The sequence below is a fragment of the Salvelinus fontinalis genome, chromosome 2, assembly GCF_029448725.1.
Source record: "Salvelinus fontinalis isolate EN_2023a chromosome 2, ASM2944872v1, whole genome shotgun sequence".
NCBI lineage: Eukaryota > Metazoa > Chordata > Actinopteri > Salmoniformes > Salmonidae > Salvelinus > Salvelinus fontinalis.
Window position 1 is genome coordinate 18,611,093 of NC_074666.1, and position 15,063 is coordinate 18,626,155.

A 15,063-nucleotide genomic window follows, 5' to 3' on the forward strand; every position below is an offset into this window, starting at 1 on the left:
CGTCTGGAATGGAATAGAGGAACCCCCCAGAGTTCAATTCCACTATCTCACATTCTAAAGGTCTCTGGTATTTGCGGTGACTCAGAGCAAACACCCTCTTCTTCCCTGCTAGTGAACGCTTTCAAGTGCAGAATAAGACAACGTCTCGAGTGTATACAGTGGCAAGGGTGTCTGAAGCCTCTACAGGCAAGGGGAGCAGTAAATTACTCCTGCCTTGGTCTCCGCCTCCTGTGTTTATGATAGCACATCCAGACCAACATTGGTGCCTAGCAGCAGACTTCAACAGATGCCGAGTCAGCAAACACACACTCAGATATACACACAAACGGGTACACACGTACTGCTGGCACGTGCCTTACAGAGACAAACACTTGTTTCACTCTCTCTAAATCTCTCTCTCTCTGTTCAGAAAAAAAGAACAGGAAAACATCCTGTGAGGTGATCTGATATCCTGATTGTGTTGGTTGTTCAACAACAGCAGACCCATGGTGAGTTCATTTCACACACAGACAGGAGCCTTACAGGCTGGGGACTGGAGATGGGGAGCCCAGATCTGAAGGAAGAACAGAAGAAGAAGAGATTCCATTTGTATCTCTCCTCTTTCATTATTCCTTATCTCTGCTTGCTCCCAAGAGCAGCACAACCAGCCCCCCTCACTGTTACTACTGCAGCGCAGCGCTTTGTGATGTGGGGCTGTGCTCAACAGATCAAGACAACAATCACGACGCCTGCTGCTTGCTGCATCAGAGACAGGCCACAGGCTTAGGAGAATCATAACATGCACCGCCTAGCAATATGACGACGCAGTCTGGCGTCGTAGCGTAACAGACGCGGAGTAGGTCTGACTGGAACCATTCCCATTAAGCTACTGTATAAAACTACCTTTCTAGCTCAATGCACTCACATTGACTAGGCTATACCAAAGTGTTAGCAGATCCCAAACCAACCGATCCCTATGCATGTGTGTAATGTATTAGGTTAGGCAGTAGGCCGACAGTATAGTGCAGTAACCACACACAGAGCAGAGAGACAGGGTAGGGACATTACCAAGCCCAGACACCACAGAACCCTAATGAGAGGCAAACACATTCAGCGTCAGTCAAACACACACACCTTTTCCCTCATTAAATAAACATAAGGGGCCCAAGTGGTAATGATGATGTAACCAGGGTGTGTAGGTGTCTTCTAAAAGGCAGTGTGGGGGTATTCACTTACAGCCTTACGGATACCAGTCAAAAGCATTAGCTCAATGATAGACTCCGCTAAACCATCCACTTTGAATCCTTCCGATCCAACAGCCCTGAGTTGCCACCTGTCCATTTGGTCTTGTTAGCCTTAAATAAGCCTTGAATAAGATATGATGCAGAGTTGATTGATCCAACCCCATGTAGCCTAGATTGTAAAGATCATAAGTAGTAAATAGCTGGAAAGACAATCATCTTGTACTAGAATCAATCAAATCGTGGCAGACATAGTAGATTGGATGTTCCCTTTGAAGCCCTAACCCTCTTCAGATGAATTCATTCCTCCTAATTGATGCAAAACCAAATGATGTATTTGCTTGAACAGGCAGAGAGAAAGAGATCACTCACTGTGACTGCACTGGGTCAGCGTTAGTTATTCTACATTCATACACATCTAGGATTTTTATTCAATGCAGTGGATCACATCACATCGTTACCCCTTTGGACCTACACATTTACTATTATTGGAGGATCATTAGGGGTAGAAACTACGCAAAACAAACAAACCCTAGGCACAAACACACTAATAAGATGTGGGCTATATCGACTGGCAGCAGCAATCAGAAATTGTACAATTGAATACACAATATAATTTTACACTCTTCGATTTTAGACATTCACTTCCTAATATGATCGTCATTTAGCCCAGCGGACCATGAACACACTGCTGTGTCTCAAAACATCGCAAATCCACAAAGAAAGAGAAGAGGAGGAGGAGGAGGAGGAGGAGGAGGAGGAGGAGGAGGAGAGGGCTTATTGGGATGACGTCAATACAGAGAATGAAAAATGGGGAAAGAGGAGGACAAGGGGAGGGGGGTTAGAGGGAGAGGTGAGGAATCAGAGTAAAGCTGACAGTTTGAGGCCCAGTTAGTTTGCCTCACAACTTCTCCACCACACACTAGGTTGTCACACCCACTGGAGTGTAGCACCGCAATAATCACCACCCAATAGCATGTTGTTCATTCATTGTTACATGTCTGTTCCTGTGCAGTACCATTAGTCATTTTTACCCTCCCCCTTCTTGCACAACCATCTCTTCCATAATTCAGACCACTATAGGGAGACACTATAGGGAGAAGGGAGTAATCCTGTATTTGTGTAGGTAAGTGCCGTTAAAAAAGTTCTTTGCTCACTGTGGTGATGCCGGGACAACAATGGTAGTAGAAAAACAGCTCTTTCCATTACATCTTGAAATGTAACTCCCTGCGGGTGTCTCAGGGGGAGGGGGGAGTTGGGATATGGTGACCCTGGCCGTGACCCCACTCCCTGCGGGTGTCTCAGGGGGAGTTGGGATATGGTGACCATGGCCGTGACCCCACTCCCTGCGGGTGTCTCAGGGGGAGTTGGGATATGGTGACCCTGGCCGTGACCCCCACTCCCTGCGGGTGTCTCAGGGGGAGTTGGGATATGGTGACCCTGGCCGTGACCCCCACTCCCTGCGGGTGTCTCAGGGGGAGTTGGGATATGGTGACCCTGGCCGTGACCCCCACTCCCTGCGGGTGTCTCAGGGGGAGTTGGGATATGGTGACCCTGGCCGTGACCCCACTCCCTGCGGGTGTCTCAGGGGGAGTTGGGATATGACGACCCTGGCCGTGACCCCACTCCCTGCGGGTGTCTCAGGGGGAGTTGGGATATGCAACAACATTTCTATTACACACTTGTAACAGGACAAATTAAAGCACCACCGAAATGATGATTATTTTATTATAGCAGCAGGGTAGCAATCTTCTGCAGTCAATTACCAAATGCACCCTCTTTGGTCTCATGGGTGGAATGTTATTCATATTTTTCATAATTTCATAACTAATAAAGATTTTTTTAAATTGAACACAGAAAACGGTTTGGTTATATTTCAGTCTTCTGTGATGTATATAAAGTGTAATATTGGGATGCAAACTCAAAATGGAATACATTTCAACTCTATATCTGACATGGTACAGGTGTCTTCTTTTTTTAATTCCATAACCATGTGTGTGAGGTGTATACATTTGTTTCAAAGTAGATTTGTTTAAGACTACCAAGAAACACTGTGTGACCCTGATTTAGCCCACTACAGTTAAAGGTTAATGGTTTTTGTCTGAACACAAGGCCATTCTCTCTCTCACCCCCCCCCCCCCCCCCCTGCCCCATCTATCTCTATGGGCTCTCCAACTGACAGTGGAGTGGTTTAGCCTAGTTAGCACACAGATTAGCCCAGCAGGATCATACTATGGTCTTTAGCCTCACTGATTTAACCAACAGACACTTAAGGCATCCGCGTGCTTCCTAACCGAAACAGTTATATTATATATTCTGAAAACATTTTGTGGCATTTATTTCCGTTTTGGTCTTCGGCAAGGTTTTTTTCAGCTGTTCGTGCACACTACAATTTTCCTGTCGCAAGCCGGAGTTCGGTAGTCGAAGTCTACGCCCCTTCGTCGGTGATTGGTCTACAGTAGGGATTCTTTCATGAAGACATACAATTTCACGACTAAGACCTCCTCGGCAAAAACGTCAATTAATTCCAGATATCTTGAGTTATCTTAGATTAATTCAGACTATTTTGAGGAAGTGCATAATGGCTACCGTGTCTCAAGAGGGACAAACAGCACTATTGCTGTTTTTAAAGCAAAGGTATTTTACGGGAGTACGCGAGGCACAGTTGCTCACTTCGCCTAGCTCATTTCTGCTAGGAGCAAAGCGAACCTAGTATGCAGACACCTTTAACCATGATACATTAGCAGGGGGGAGAAATAACACACTCACTAGAATCAAGCTTACTTGTCTTGAGTTAAGCTGAGTAGCCAGGGGAAGCAGGCTAGCTACTTTGTCTGCAATTTCCTGGAAGTGTATGTGGGAGAAAATGTAGGAAACCTTTCAGTGTGAGATGTAGGCCTGGAAATAACTAAGTACATGGCTTAATTTAGTGTGTCCTATATAATACCCTCTCCTCTGTCCTTCCCTCCAGTGATGTGATGTTTCTTATGGGACAGGATGGCTTCAGCGAAGCAGGCAAGGTTGCTTAGCAACTGGGTACAGCAAGCACATAATTAGACTGCACTGGTGCTCACTCAAACCTCTATAACCTGTCTCACTCCATCCTCCATAATCTGACTCACTCAACACTCTATAACCTCTCACTCAAGCCACCATAATGTGTCCAAATCAAACCTCCATAAGGTGTATAACTCTATCCTCTATAACCTGTCTGAGTACTTGTTGCTACCTCGATCCATCAATACATAACAAATCTGAACATTTTATCTCTAAGAGAAACTCCGAAAACTAAACTGAGCTTTCCTAATACAGCACAATGCAAAACAACGCTGACATCATTTACTCTGTATGAACCATTTCCATCTGTCTAATCAGACAAAGGAATCACATTTTGGAAGTCGAAGTCAAATCTCTTTGATTACCACGGCAACATAGGAATTGTTGGGAAACGTGCCACTGCATCGTGCATTCTCCCAACTCATGACAAAACACTGAAATTGAAAATGGTTGAGGACAAACTAAACGCTTCGGGAAATGAAAGGTTGTCATACAAATGAAGAACATCCAGTAGCACATCCATCTCCAACATTCCTGCACTCTGCTGGATACAAACTAGCAACTACTCAACAGCCTTTCAGCTTAGTGTATTAACAACATATTAAGAGCTCTATTCCAGCCAGGCACTAGATCCAGCACTGCAACATGTCCAATAATGACTTAATACCATTGTACATACATGTGCTCGGGGCTAACACTGCAATCAATGTAGAGTTAAAACAACAGGTTAGTGCATGCGGTTCTATGTGAGGTGAGGTCTATTTCCTCGTCCTAATGTAAAACTCTATAAGCGGAGGCTCTCCTCCTGCTCTCCAGAGACCTGCCACCTGCACTATTTATAGGCTGTAGTGTAGACATTAAAGCGAGCAGTGGAGCGTGAACCCATAGGCCTCAGCCATGCTAATTAGAAACAGAGTGAAAGCGAGCTCCAGGGCAGTGCTGCTGCTAGAGGAAAAAAGACACGCTAAACCATACTGGAAACGTGATAAAATAGCATTCCTTAGCTAGATACAGTAGAGAGAGAGTAATGAGTTACTCCCAAACCCTCTGTGTGTGTGTGTGTGTGTGTGTGTGTGTGTGTGTGTGTGTGTGTGTGTGTGTGTGTGTGTGTGTGTGTGTGTGTGTGTGTGTGGGCGGGCGTGCGTGCGTGCACAAGACATGATGAAATAAAAGCACAAAGAGATGATGTATGTATTGCAATAACTTGGGATTTTCCCTCAATTGAGATGGATTTTCACCTCATGAAGAAGGCAGCGGGCCACATGAGGATGTCCAATGAAGATGCCTACCTATGTTTCTGTTGCATTAGGGTTCTCTGAAATAAATGTTACAGGCTCGTTTAGCCACCAAACATGTTTGCTATGCAAATTAATTATGATATTTACATATAAAATAGAACTGATTAAAATCAGTTGAGTAGAACATAAAAAAAATACTTGGTTGAGCAAATTACCAGATGAAATGTATAATTGGTAATTTGACTGTTTGACTAATCCCTTTTAGGAATGACACATAATGACACATAATGACATGCATATTAACTTTCTATTTTCCAATGAGTCATTCATCAGAAGGAAGTGTATAGATTGTTGTTTTATGTCTCTGGTGAGGTGTTTGCTTTCCCTAGCAGACCAGATCATGTGATTTATGAGCAGCAGTGACAAGGGTTTGTCCAACAGTGTCACAAACAGAGCACAGCTTATGGCTACTGATGGGATACTTTACACTCTATGGTCCTGAAAGCAATAACAGCCTGGAGAGAGGAATCATTCAACAGGCACTCTAGACTAGAGAAACACTGCGTTACTTCCTAGTCCTTGGCAATAGGGATTTAGACAGAACTCTGATGTAGGGAAAGACACAGGTGAGGCACTGACGGTGTAGCTAAACCAGTTCGTTTTTATAAATCATAAATTCACCTGGGGTCACAGGCCCTGTCCTTACGGTCTGAGTTGTGCTTCGCTTTCCCAAGCAAACCATTTGGCATCTCAGCCCTGTTGTTAACATGGTTTTACATCATTTGTTTGTTTCATTTTGTGGGCTGCGGTGTGCATTTCATAGGTTGAAAAAACAACATTTCAAGAGTCGAGAAAACAAAAGAGGCCGGCCACAGAATGAAAATGCAACAAATATTAATTTAAAACATGAATCTGATTAAGGTCCAAGGTGGTCTCTCTCCTCAGTTAAGAGCCTTTTTAAGCTTGTCTGATCTCAATGACCTCCTGATACAATGATGGCCTTTAACTCTCTCTCCCTCCCCTTTTTCCTCTCTCTTTCTCTGTTCTCGCTCTCCCTTCTCCCTCTCAATCCCTCTCCCTCTCGGACGGCAGCCATTGTATGCTTGGATGCTACATGCAGCTTAAATCCACAGAAAAAAGGAGGAAGGTGTTTGTTTTCAAACCCTGCTCCTCCCACTCACGTAGTTAACAGAAACCTTGCTTTGCACCTCTTAATGGACATAATACAACGTCATTACCACCTCCATTAGATATCCAATAAACAAATCATCTCTCATTTGCATCTAGACAAAGAAACAAAATAGTCCACAATCAACACAACCCCCTTTCTGAGGGTCTGCAAAAGGTACTCCGATTGTTGATTGAACATCAAGTCCTGCTCAACAGCACTGGAACATCATGTCCTGCTCAACAGCACTAGAACATCAAGTCCTGCTCAACAGCACTAGAACATCAAGTCCTGCTCAACAGCACTAGAACATCAAGTCCTGCTCAACAGCACTAGAACATCAAGTCCTGCTCAACAGCACTAGAACATCAAGTCCTGCTCAACAGCACTAGAACATCAAGTCCTGCTCAACAGCACTAGAACATCAAGTCCTGCTCAACAGCACTGGAACATCAAGTCCTGCTCAACAGCACTAGAACATCAAGTCCTGCTCAACAGCACTGGAACATCAAGTCCTGCTCAACAGCACTGGAACATCAAGTCCTGCTCAACAGCACTGGAACATCAAGTCCTGCTCAACAGCACTGGAACATCAAGTCCTGCTCAACAGCACTGGAACATCAAGTCCTGCTCAACAGCACTGGAACATCAAGTCCTGCTCAACAGCACTGGAACATCAAGTCCTGCTCAACAGCACTGGAACATCAAGTCCTGCTCAACAGCACTGGAACATCAAGTCCTGCTCAACAGCACTGGAACATCAAGTCCTGCTCAACAGCACTGGAACATCAAGTCCTGCTCAACAGCACTGGAACATCAAGTCCTGCTCAACAGCACTGGAACATCAAGTCCTGCTCAACAGCACTGGAACATCAAGTCCTGCTCAACAGCACTGGAACATCAAGTCCTGCTCAACAGCACTAGAACATCAAGTCCTGCTCAACAGCACTAGAACATCAAGTCCTGCTCAACAGCACTAGAACATCAAGTCCTGCTCAACAGCACTAGAACATCAAGTCCTGCTCAACAGCACTAGAACATCAAGTCCTGCTCAACAGCACTAGAACATCAAGTCCTGCTCAACAGCACTGGAACATCAAGTCCTGCTCAACAGCACTAGAACATCAAGTCCTGCTCAACAGCACTGGAACATCAAGTCCTGCTCAACAGCACTGGAACATCAAGTCCTGCTCAACAGCACTGGAACATCAAGTCCTGCTCAACAGCACTGGAACATCAAGTCCTGCTCAACAGCACTGGAACATCAAGTCCTGCTCAACAGCACTGGAACATCAAGTCCTGCTCAACAGCACTGGAACATCAAGTCCTGCTCAACAGCACTGGAACATCAAGTCCTGCTCAACAGCACTGGAACATCAAGTCCTGCTCAACAGCACTGGAACATCAAGTCCTGCTCAACAGCACTGGAACATCAAGTCCTGCTCAACAGCACTGGAACATCAAGTCCTGCTCAACAGCACTGGAACATCAAGTCCTGCTCAACAGCACTGGAACATCAAGTCCTGCTCAACAGCACTGGAACATCAAGTCCTGCTCAACAGCACTAGAACATCAAGTCCTGCTCAACAGCACTAGAACATCAAGTCCTGCTCAACAGCACTGGAACATCAAGTCCTGCTCAACAGCACTGGAACATCAAGTCCTGCTCAACAGCACTAGAACATCAAGTCCTGCTCAACAGCACTGGAACATCAAGTCCTGCTCAACAGCACTAGAACATCAAGTCCTGCTCAACAGCACTAGAACATCAAGTCCTGCTCAACAGCACTAGAACATCAAGTCCTGCTCAACAGCACTAGAACATCAAGTCCTGCTCAACAGCACTAGAACATCAAGTCCTGCTCAACAGCACTAGAACATCAAGTCCTGCTCAACAGCACTAGAACATCAAGTCCTGCTCAACAGCACTGGAACATCAAGTCCTGCTCAACAGCACTAGAACATCAAGTCCTGCTCAACAGCACTAGAACATCAAGTCCTGCTCAACAGCACTGGAACATCAAGTCCTGCTCAACAGCACTAGAACATCAAGTCCTGCTCAACAGCACTAGAACATCAAGTCCTGCTCAACAGCACTATCACAAGTGCTATTGGTACAAATCCCATCATTAGTACCTTCACACGTCTCCCTTAAGACTGTGTGGCTAACCTTCTGCCTGGAGTCTGGGCCTATTATAGACGGTCACAGCGACTAAACACCAGCTCACCGTAGAGGAGTGATCCACATGTAGCCAACTGGAACCCCTCTGGTCAAGTGTGGTCTTTCACTGTTTGGTCTTTTATTGTTATTTCCCCAGCAATAACACACACAGGAGGGACTGAGCGGGCAATCAGCAGCCTCTTCAAACAGTGGGTGTGTTTACAGTGTTTGTTCCCAGGTAATGCAGGCCAGACTGCATTTGCTTAGTACAATAGGGCGCGTCACCTTATACACCGCAGCATGTAAACGGAAGAGCAGTGGAAGAGAAGAGAGTGAGATCTACTGCTCAGTGCCGAGGCCGGGTACAACATGCCATTTAGACCTACAGTCAGCTAAACCACTTGTTGACACTGACCCCCCCCCCCCCCCCACACAGACCACCACAGCCCTAGAGGGAGCAGATGGAGTCAGTGTCTGCGTTTAGCACCTGATCAAAACCCTGCTTTAAATGTTAATGTCTACCTGGCTGCAACAGCCAGTACAGCTGCTCCTCTCAGTCTACTGTGTGACCCAACAGCCAGTACAGCTGCTCCTCTCAGTCTACTGTGTGACCCAACAGCCAGTACAGCTGCTCCTCTCAGTCTACTGTGTGACCCAACAGCCAGTACAGCTGCTCCTCTCAGTCTAATCTGTGACCCAACAGCCAGTACAGCTGCTCCTCTCAGTCTACTGTGTGACCCAACAGCCAGTACTGCTGCTCCTCTCAGTCTACTGTGTGACCCAACAGCCAGTACAGCTGCTCCTCTCAGTCTACTGTGTGACCCAACAGCCAGTACAGCTGCTCCTCTCAGTCTACTGTGTGACCCAACAGCCAGTACAGCTGCTCCTCTCAGTCTACTGTGTGACCCAACAGCCAGTACAGCTGCTCCTCTCAGTCTACTGTGTGACCCAACAGCCAGTACAGCTGCTCCTCTCAGTCTACTGTGTGACCCAACAGCCAGTACAGCTGCTCCTCTCAGTCTACTGTGTGACCCAACAGCCAGTACAGCTGCTCCTCTCAGTCTACTGTGTGACCCAACAGCCAGTACAGCTGCTCCTCTCAGTCTACTGTGTGACCCAACAGCCAGTACAGCTGCTCCTCTCAGTCTACTGTGTGACCCAACAGCCAGTACAGCTGCTCCTCTCAGTCTACTGTGTGACCCAACAGCCAGTACAGCTGCTCCTCTCAGTCTACTGTGTGACCCAACAGCCAGTACAGCTGCTCCTCTCAGTCTACTGTGTGACCCAACAGCCAGTACAGCTGCTCCTCTCAGTCTACTGTGTGACCCAACAGCCAGTACAGCTGCTCCTCTCAGTCTACTGTGTGACCCAACAGGTGCTTGTCTGGCATCATCTCACATCGTCCCAAAAGACAGGAGGGGAGTTCCTTTTACCTTTACACAACCGCCAACAAAATGGGTGGATGAAATGTGGACAGGTGGGTTTATCTGCATCAGTGGAGGCTGGTGGGAGGAGCTATAGGAGGACAGGCTCATTGTAATGGCTGGAATGGAATGAATGGAAAGGTATCAAACACATGAAATCTATGGAAACCACGTTTGACCCCATACCATTGATGCCATTCCAGCCATTACAATGAACCCATCCTATAAATCCTTCCACCAGCCTCCTCTGAATTGCATGTAACACAATAATTAAAAGAGGAACAGATCCAACATACGATTTGCTAAACTGTTGCGAGGAGATAATGATTCTATAAATGAATCCCATCAGTGGAAGATGTCAACAGAACAAATAGAAGTCTTGGAACTGCAGCCTGAACATTTCATTACATAATTACCAGCGTTTTAGCAATGCATTAAACTTTAATTGACTTAATCAGTTATCTCAAAATAGTCCAACAAAACGTCTCCGCGCACCAGCTGTCCACCGACGACTCAATTTGATGGGAATATGCAAATTGGGATACTCCAAATGAGTTAGAGGTGGGTTCACGCTACACCAGCAAATTACTACCATGATGATCCACCCAACAGCTCCTCACCCATGCAGCCCCCTTCTCCATACCTCCTTCCCCCCTCATCCAGCCCCCCCCCTGCCACTATTAAGCTGAAATTGTCCTCCAATTAACATGATTTCCAGAGGTGGCACAAGGTGATTTTAGGAGGGGACTTCAGATGTGTAATTATCAGAGGCGAGGATATGAATGTTAAAACCCCCCCTACCCCTCTGTTATTAGTGTCTATATGGGGTAAATGTAACCCTGCATTCATTCACAGGACAACAAAAGATCCAGGCCCCTCTTTAGCTCTGACGCATCTCAACTGTCACGATCGTGTGGCGGATTAATGGACCAAAATGCAGCATTTGGAAAATATGCCATCTTCTTTTATTAAATACGAACGAAGATGAACACGACACAAAACACTTTAACAAAACTATACAAAACAACAAAACGACCGTGAAGCTACAAACGTTGTGCACATACAAACAGGCTACAAACGTTCTTACATAGACAATTACCCACAACCAATGAGAGCCTATGGCTACCCTAAATAAGGCTCCCAATCAGAGACAACCGAAATCAGCTGTCTCTAATTGGGAACTCATTCAGGTAACCATAGACTCTCCTAGACAACTAACCACCATAGACAATGCTAAACATCTACACTCAACACAAAACCATATACTACACCCATTAACCCCTTTACCAAATAAACACCCAAAACAACAAAACATAAACATTCCCCATGTCACACCCTGACCTAACTAAAATAATAAAGAAAACAAAGAATAATAAGGCCAGGGCGTGACATAACCCCCCCCTTGAGGCGCGAACTCCGGGCGCACCATACACAGTCTAGGGGAGGGTCTGGGTGGGCTCCCCTCCACGGTGGCGGCTCCGGCTCTGGTCGTAGTCCCCTCGTCACCACAGTACCTAACCACCTCCTAGGCTTTCTCCAAACGACCCCCCTCCACATTAACCCCATTACATTAAGGGGCATTTCCGGACTAAAGGACAGTACCAGGGTAAGGAACAGTACCAGGATAAGGGGCAGTACCAGGATAAGGGGCAGTACCAGGGTAAGGGGCAGCACCAGGGTAAGGGGCAGCACCAGGGTAAGGGGCAGCACCAGGGTAAGGGGCAGCTCCAGGATAAGGGGCAGCTCCGGACTGAGGAATGGCAGCTCCGGACTGAGGGACTGCAGCTCCGGACTGAGGGACTGCAGCTCCGGACTGAGGGACGGCCCATGGCTGGCAGACAGATCTGGCTGCTCATGGCTGGCTAACGGATCTGGCTGCTCATGGCTAGCTAACTGATCTGGCTGCTCATGGCTGGCTGACGGATCTGGCTGCTCATGGCTGGCTGACGGATCTGGCTGCTCATGGCTGGCTGACGGATCTGGCTGCTCATGGCTAGCTGACGGATCTGGCTGCTCATGGCTAGCTGACGGATCTGGCTGCTCATGGCTAGCTGACGGATCTGGCTGCTCATGGCTAGCTGACGGATCTGGCTGCTCATGGCTAGCTGACGGATCTGGCTGCTCATGGCTAGCTGACGGATCTGGCTGCTCATGGCTAGCTGACGGATCTGGCTGCTCATGGCTGGCTGACGGATCTGGCTGCTCATGGCTGGCTGACGGATCTGGCTGCTCATGGCTGGCTGACTGATCTGGCTGCTCCTGTCTGGTTGGCGGCTCTGGCAGATCCTGTCTGGTTGGCGGCTCTGGCAGATCCTGTCTGGTTGGCGGCTCTGGCAGATCCTGTCTGACGGACGGCTCTAGCGGCTCCTGTCTGGCTGGCGGCTCTAGCGGCTCCTGTCTGGCGGACGGCTCAGTGGGCTCATGGCAGACGGGCGGCTTTGCAGGCTCATGGCAGACGGGCGGCTTAGCAGGCTCATTGCAGACGGATGGCTCAGATGGCGCTGGGGAGACGGATGGCTCAGATGGCGCTGGGGAGACGGATGGCTCAGATGGCGCTTGGCAGACGGGCAGTTCAGTCATTGCAGTGCAGACGGCAGACTCCTGCCGGCTGAGGCGCACTGTAGGCCTGGTGCGTGGTGCCGGGACTGGTTGCACCGGGCTGGGGACACGCATCTCAGGGCTAGTGCGGGGAGCAGCAACAGGACGCACAGGACTCTGGGGACACACAGGAGGCTTGGTGCGTGGTTTAGACACTGGTGGTAAAGGGCTGGAGACACGCACCATATAGCTAGTGCGTGGAGGAGGCACTGGTGGTACTGGATTGGGGCGGGGAGGTGGCGCCGGAAATACCGGACCGTGCAGGCGTACTGGCTCCCTTGAACGCCGAGCCTGCCCAACCTTACCTGGTTCTATGCTCCCCGTCGCCTGACCAGTGCGGGGAGGTGGAATAACCCGCACCGGCCTATGTAGGCGAACCGGGGACACCATGCGTAAGGCTGGTGCCATGTACGCCGGCCCGAGGAGACGCACTGGTGACCAGATGCGTTGGGCCGGCTTCATGACATATGGCTCAACGCTCAGTCTAGCCCGGCCGATACGTGGAGCTGCAATGTACCGAACCGGGCTATGCACGCGTACAGGAGACACCGTGCGCTCTACTGCGTAACACGGTGTCTGCCCGTACTCCCGCTCTCCACGGTAAGTACAGGGAGTAGGCGCAGGTTTCCTACCTGACTTCGCCACCCTCCCTTTAAGGCCCCCCCCAAGAAATTTTTGGGGTGTACTCACGGGTCTCCAGCCTTGTCTCCGTGCTGCCTCCTCATATCGCCTCCTCTCGGCTTTCGCTGCCTCCAGCTCTTCACGAGGGAGGCGATATTCTCCAGGTTGTGCCCATGGATCTTCTTCCAATTCCTCCTCCCAACTCCAGAGATCCTGTGTAGGTATGTCCTGTTGCCGCCTTCCATGCCGCTTGGTCCTATGGTGGGTAATTCTGTCACGATCGTGTGGCGGATTAATGGACCAAAATGCAGCATTTGGAAAATATGCCATCTTCTTTTATTAAATACGAACGAAGATGAACACGACACAAAACACTTTAACAAAACTATACAAAACAACAAAACGACCGTGAAGCTACAAACGTTGTGCACATACAAACAGGCTACAAACGTTCTTACATAGACAATTACCCACAACCAATGAGAGCCTATGGCTACCCTAAATAAGGCTCCCAATCAGAGACAACCGAAATCAGCTGTCTCTAATTGGGAACTCATTCAGGTAACCATAGACTCTCCTAGACAACTAACCACCATAGACAATGCTAAACATCTACACTCAACACAAAACCATATACTACACCCATTAACCCCTTTACCAAATAAACACCCAAAACAACAAAACATAAACATTCCCCATGTCACACCCTGACCTAACTAAAATAATAAAGAAAACAAAGAATAATAAGGCCAGGGCGTGACATCAACAGTATAGGCCATCAGACAGTAGAAAGAAACACTCACACACTTTCCTAATAGGCCTGGAGAGGTTGGCCAATCCGACACCGGCTCTTTAAATCTCTTTAAGAAATTGGCTGTGATGAATCGCCGCAGAATGAACCATCTGTGTTCAGCCTGGGAATGAATGATCTTAGACAATAAGTACAGTACTTTTGATTCAAGGAAGACCAGTTCCTTTTCAATTAGCCACGCTAATGAAATATTACAGATGAGGAAAATATCATTAAACCCACTAGGCTAATACCATTATTTATTACATGGCACAGTTTCCACTCTCTGTGCTTGCTGTTAATCAGCCAAATCAATTATTCTGACAGATTCTACTTTGCAAACTGAGGATACACACACGCGCACACACTGCACAGACACACACAGAGACACAGATTGTCACGCCCTGGCCTTAGTATTCTTTGTTTTCTTTATTATTTTAGTTAGGTCAGGGTGTGACATGGGGAATGTTTGTGTTTTGTTGGTATTGGGTGATTCTATGGTAAAGGGGTTGTTGGTGTAGTATATGGGTTTGGTGTTGAGTGTATGTGTCTAGCTGTGTCTATGTTGGGTGTAGTTCTAGGAAAGTCTATGGTGGCCGGAATGGGTTCTCAATTAGAGACAGCTCATTTCGGTTGTCTCTAATTGGGAGCCATATTTAAGGCTGCCATGGGCTTTAGCTGTTTGTGGGTCATTGTTTGTGTATATGTATAGTTCGACGTAAGTAGTTTGTGTGTGCACTTACGTTTGAAGTTTTCACGATCGTTTGTTGTTTTCGTTAGTGTTGT

General features: G+C 47.5%; 1 protein-coding gene across 1 annotated transcript in view; it reads right to left on the reverse strand.

The window, feature by feature from the left end:
- Positions 1-518: 518 nt before the first annotated feature.
- LOC129833673 (RNA-binding protein 25-like) overlaps positions 519-15,063 on the reverse strand; it is a gene marked incomplete at its 5' end in the record, with an annotated part of 25,199 nt that continues 10,654 nt past the window's right edge. Inside the window, one exon of the mRNA XM_055898414.1 lies at positions 519-553. Coding sequence (XP_055754389.1) covers positions 519-553 — 35 coding nt within the window. The remainder of the gene's footprint in view (positions 554-15,063) is intronic.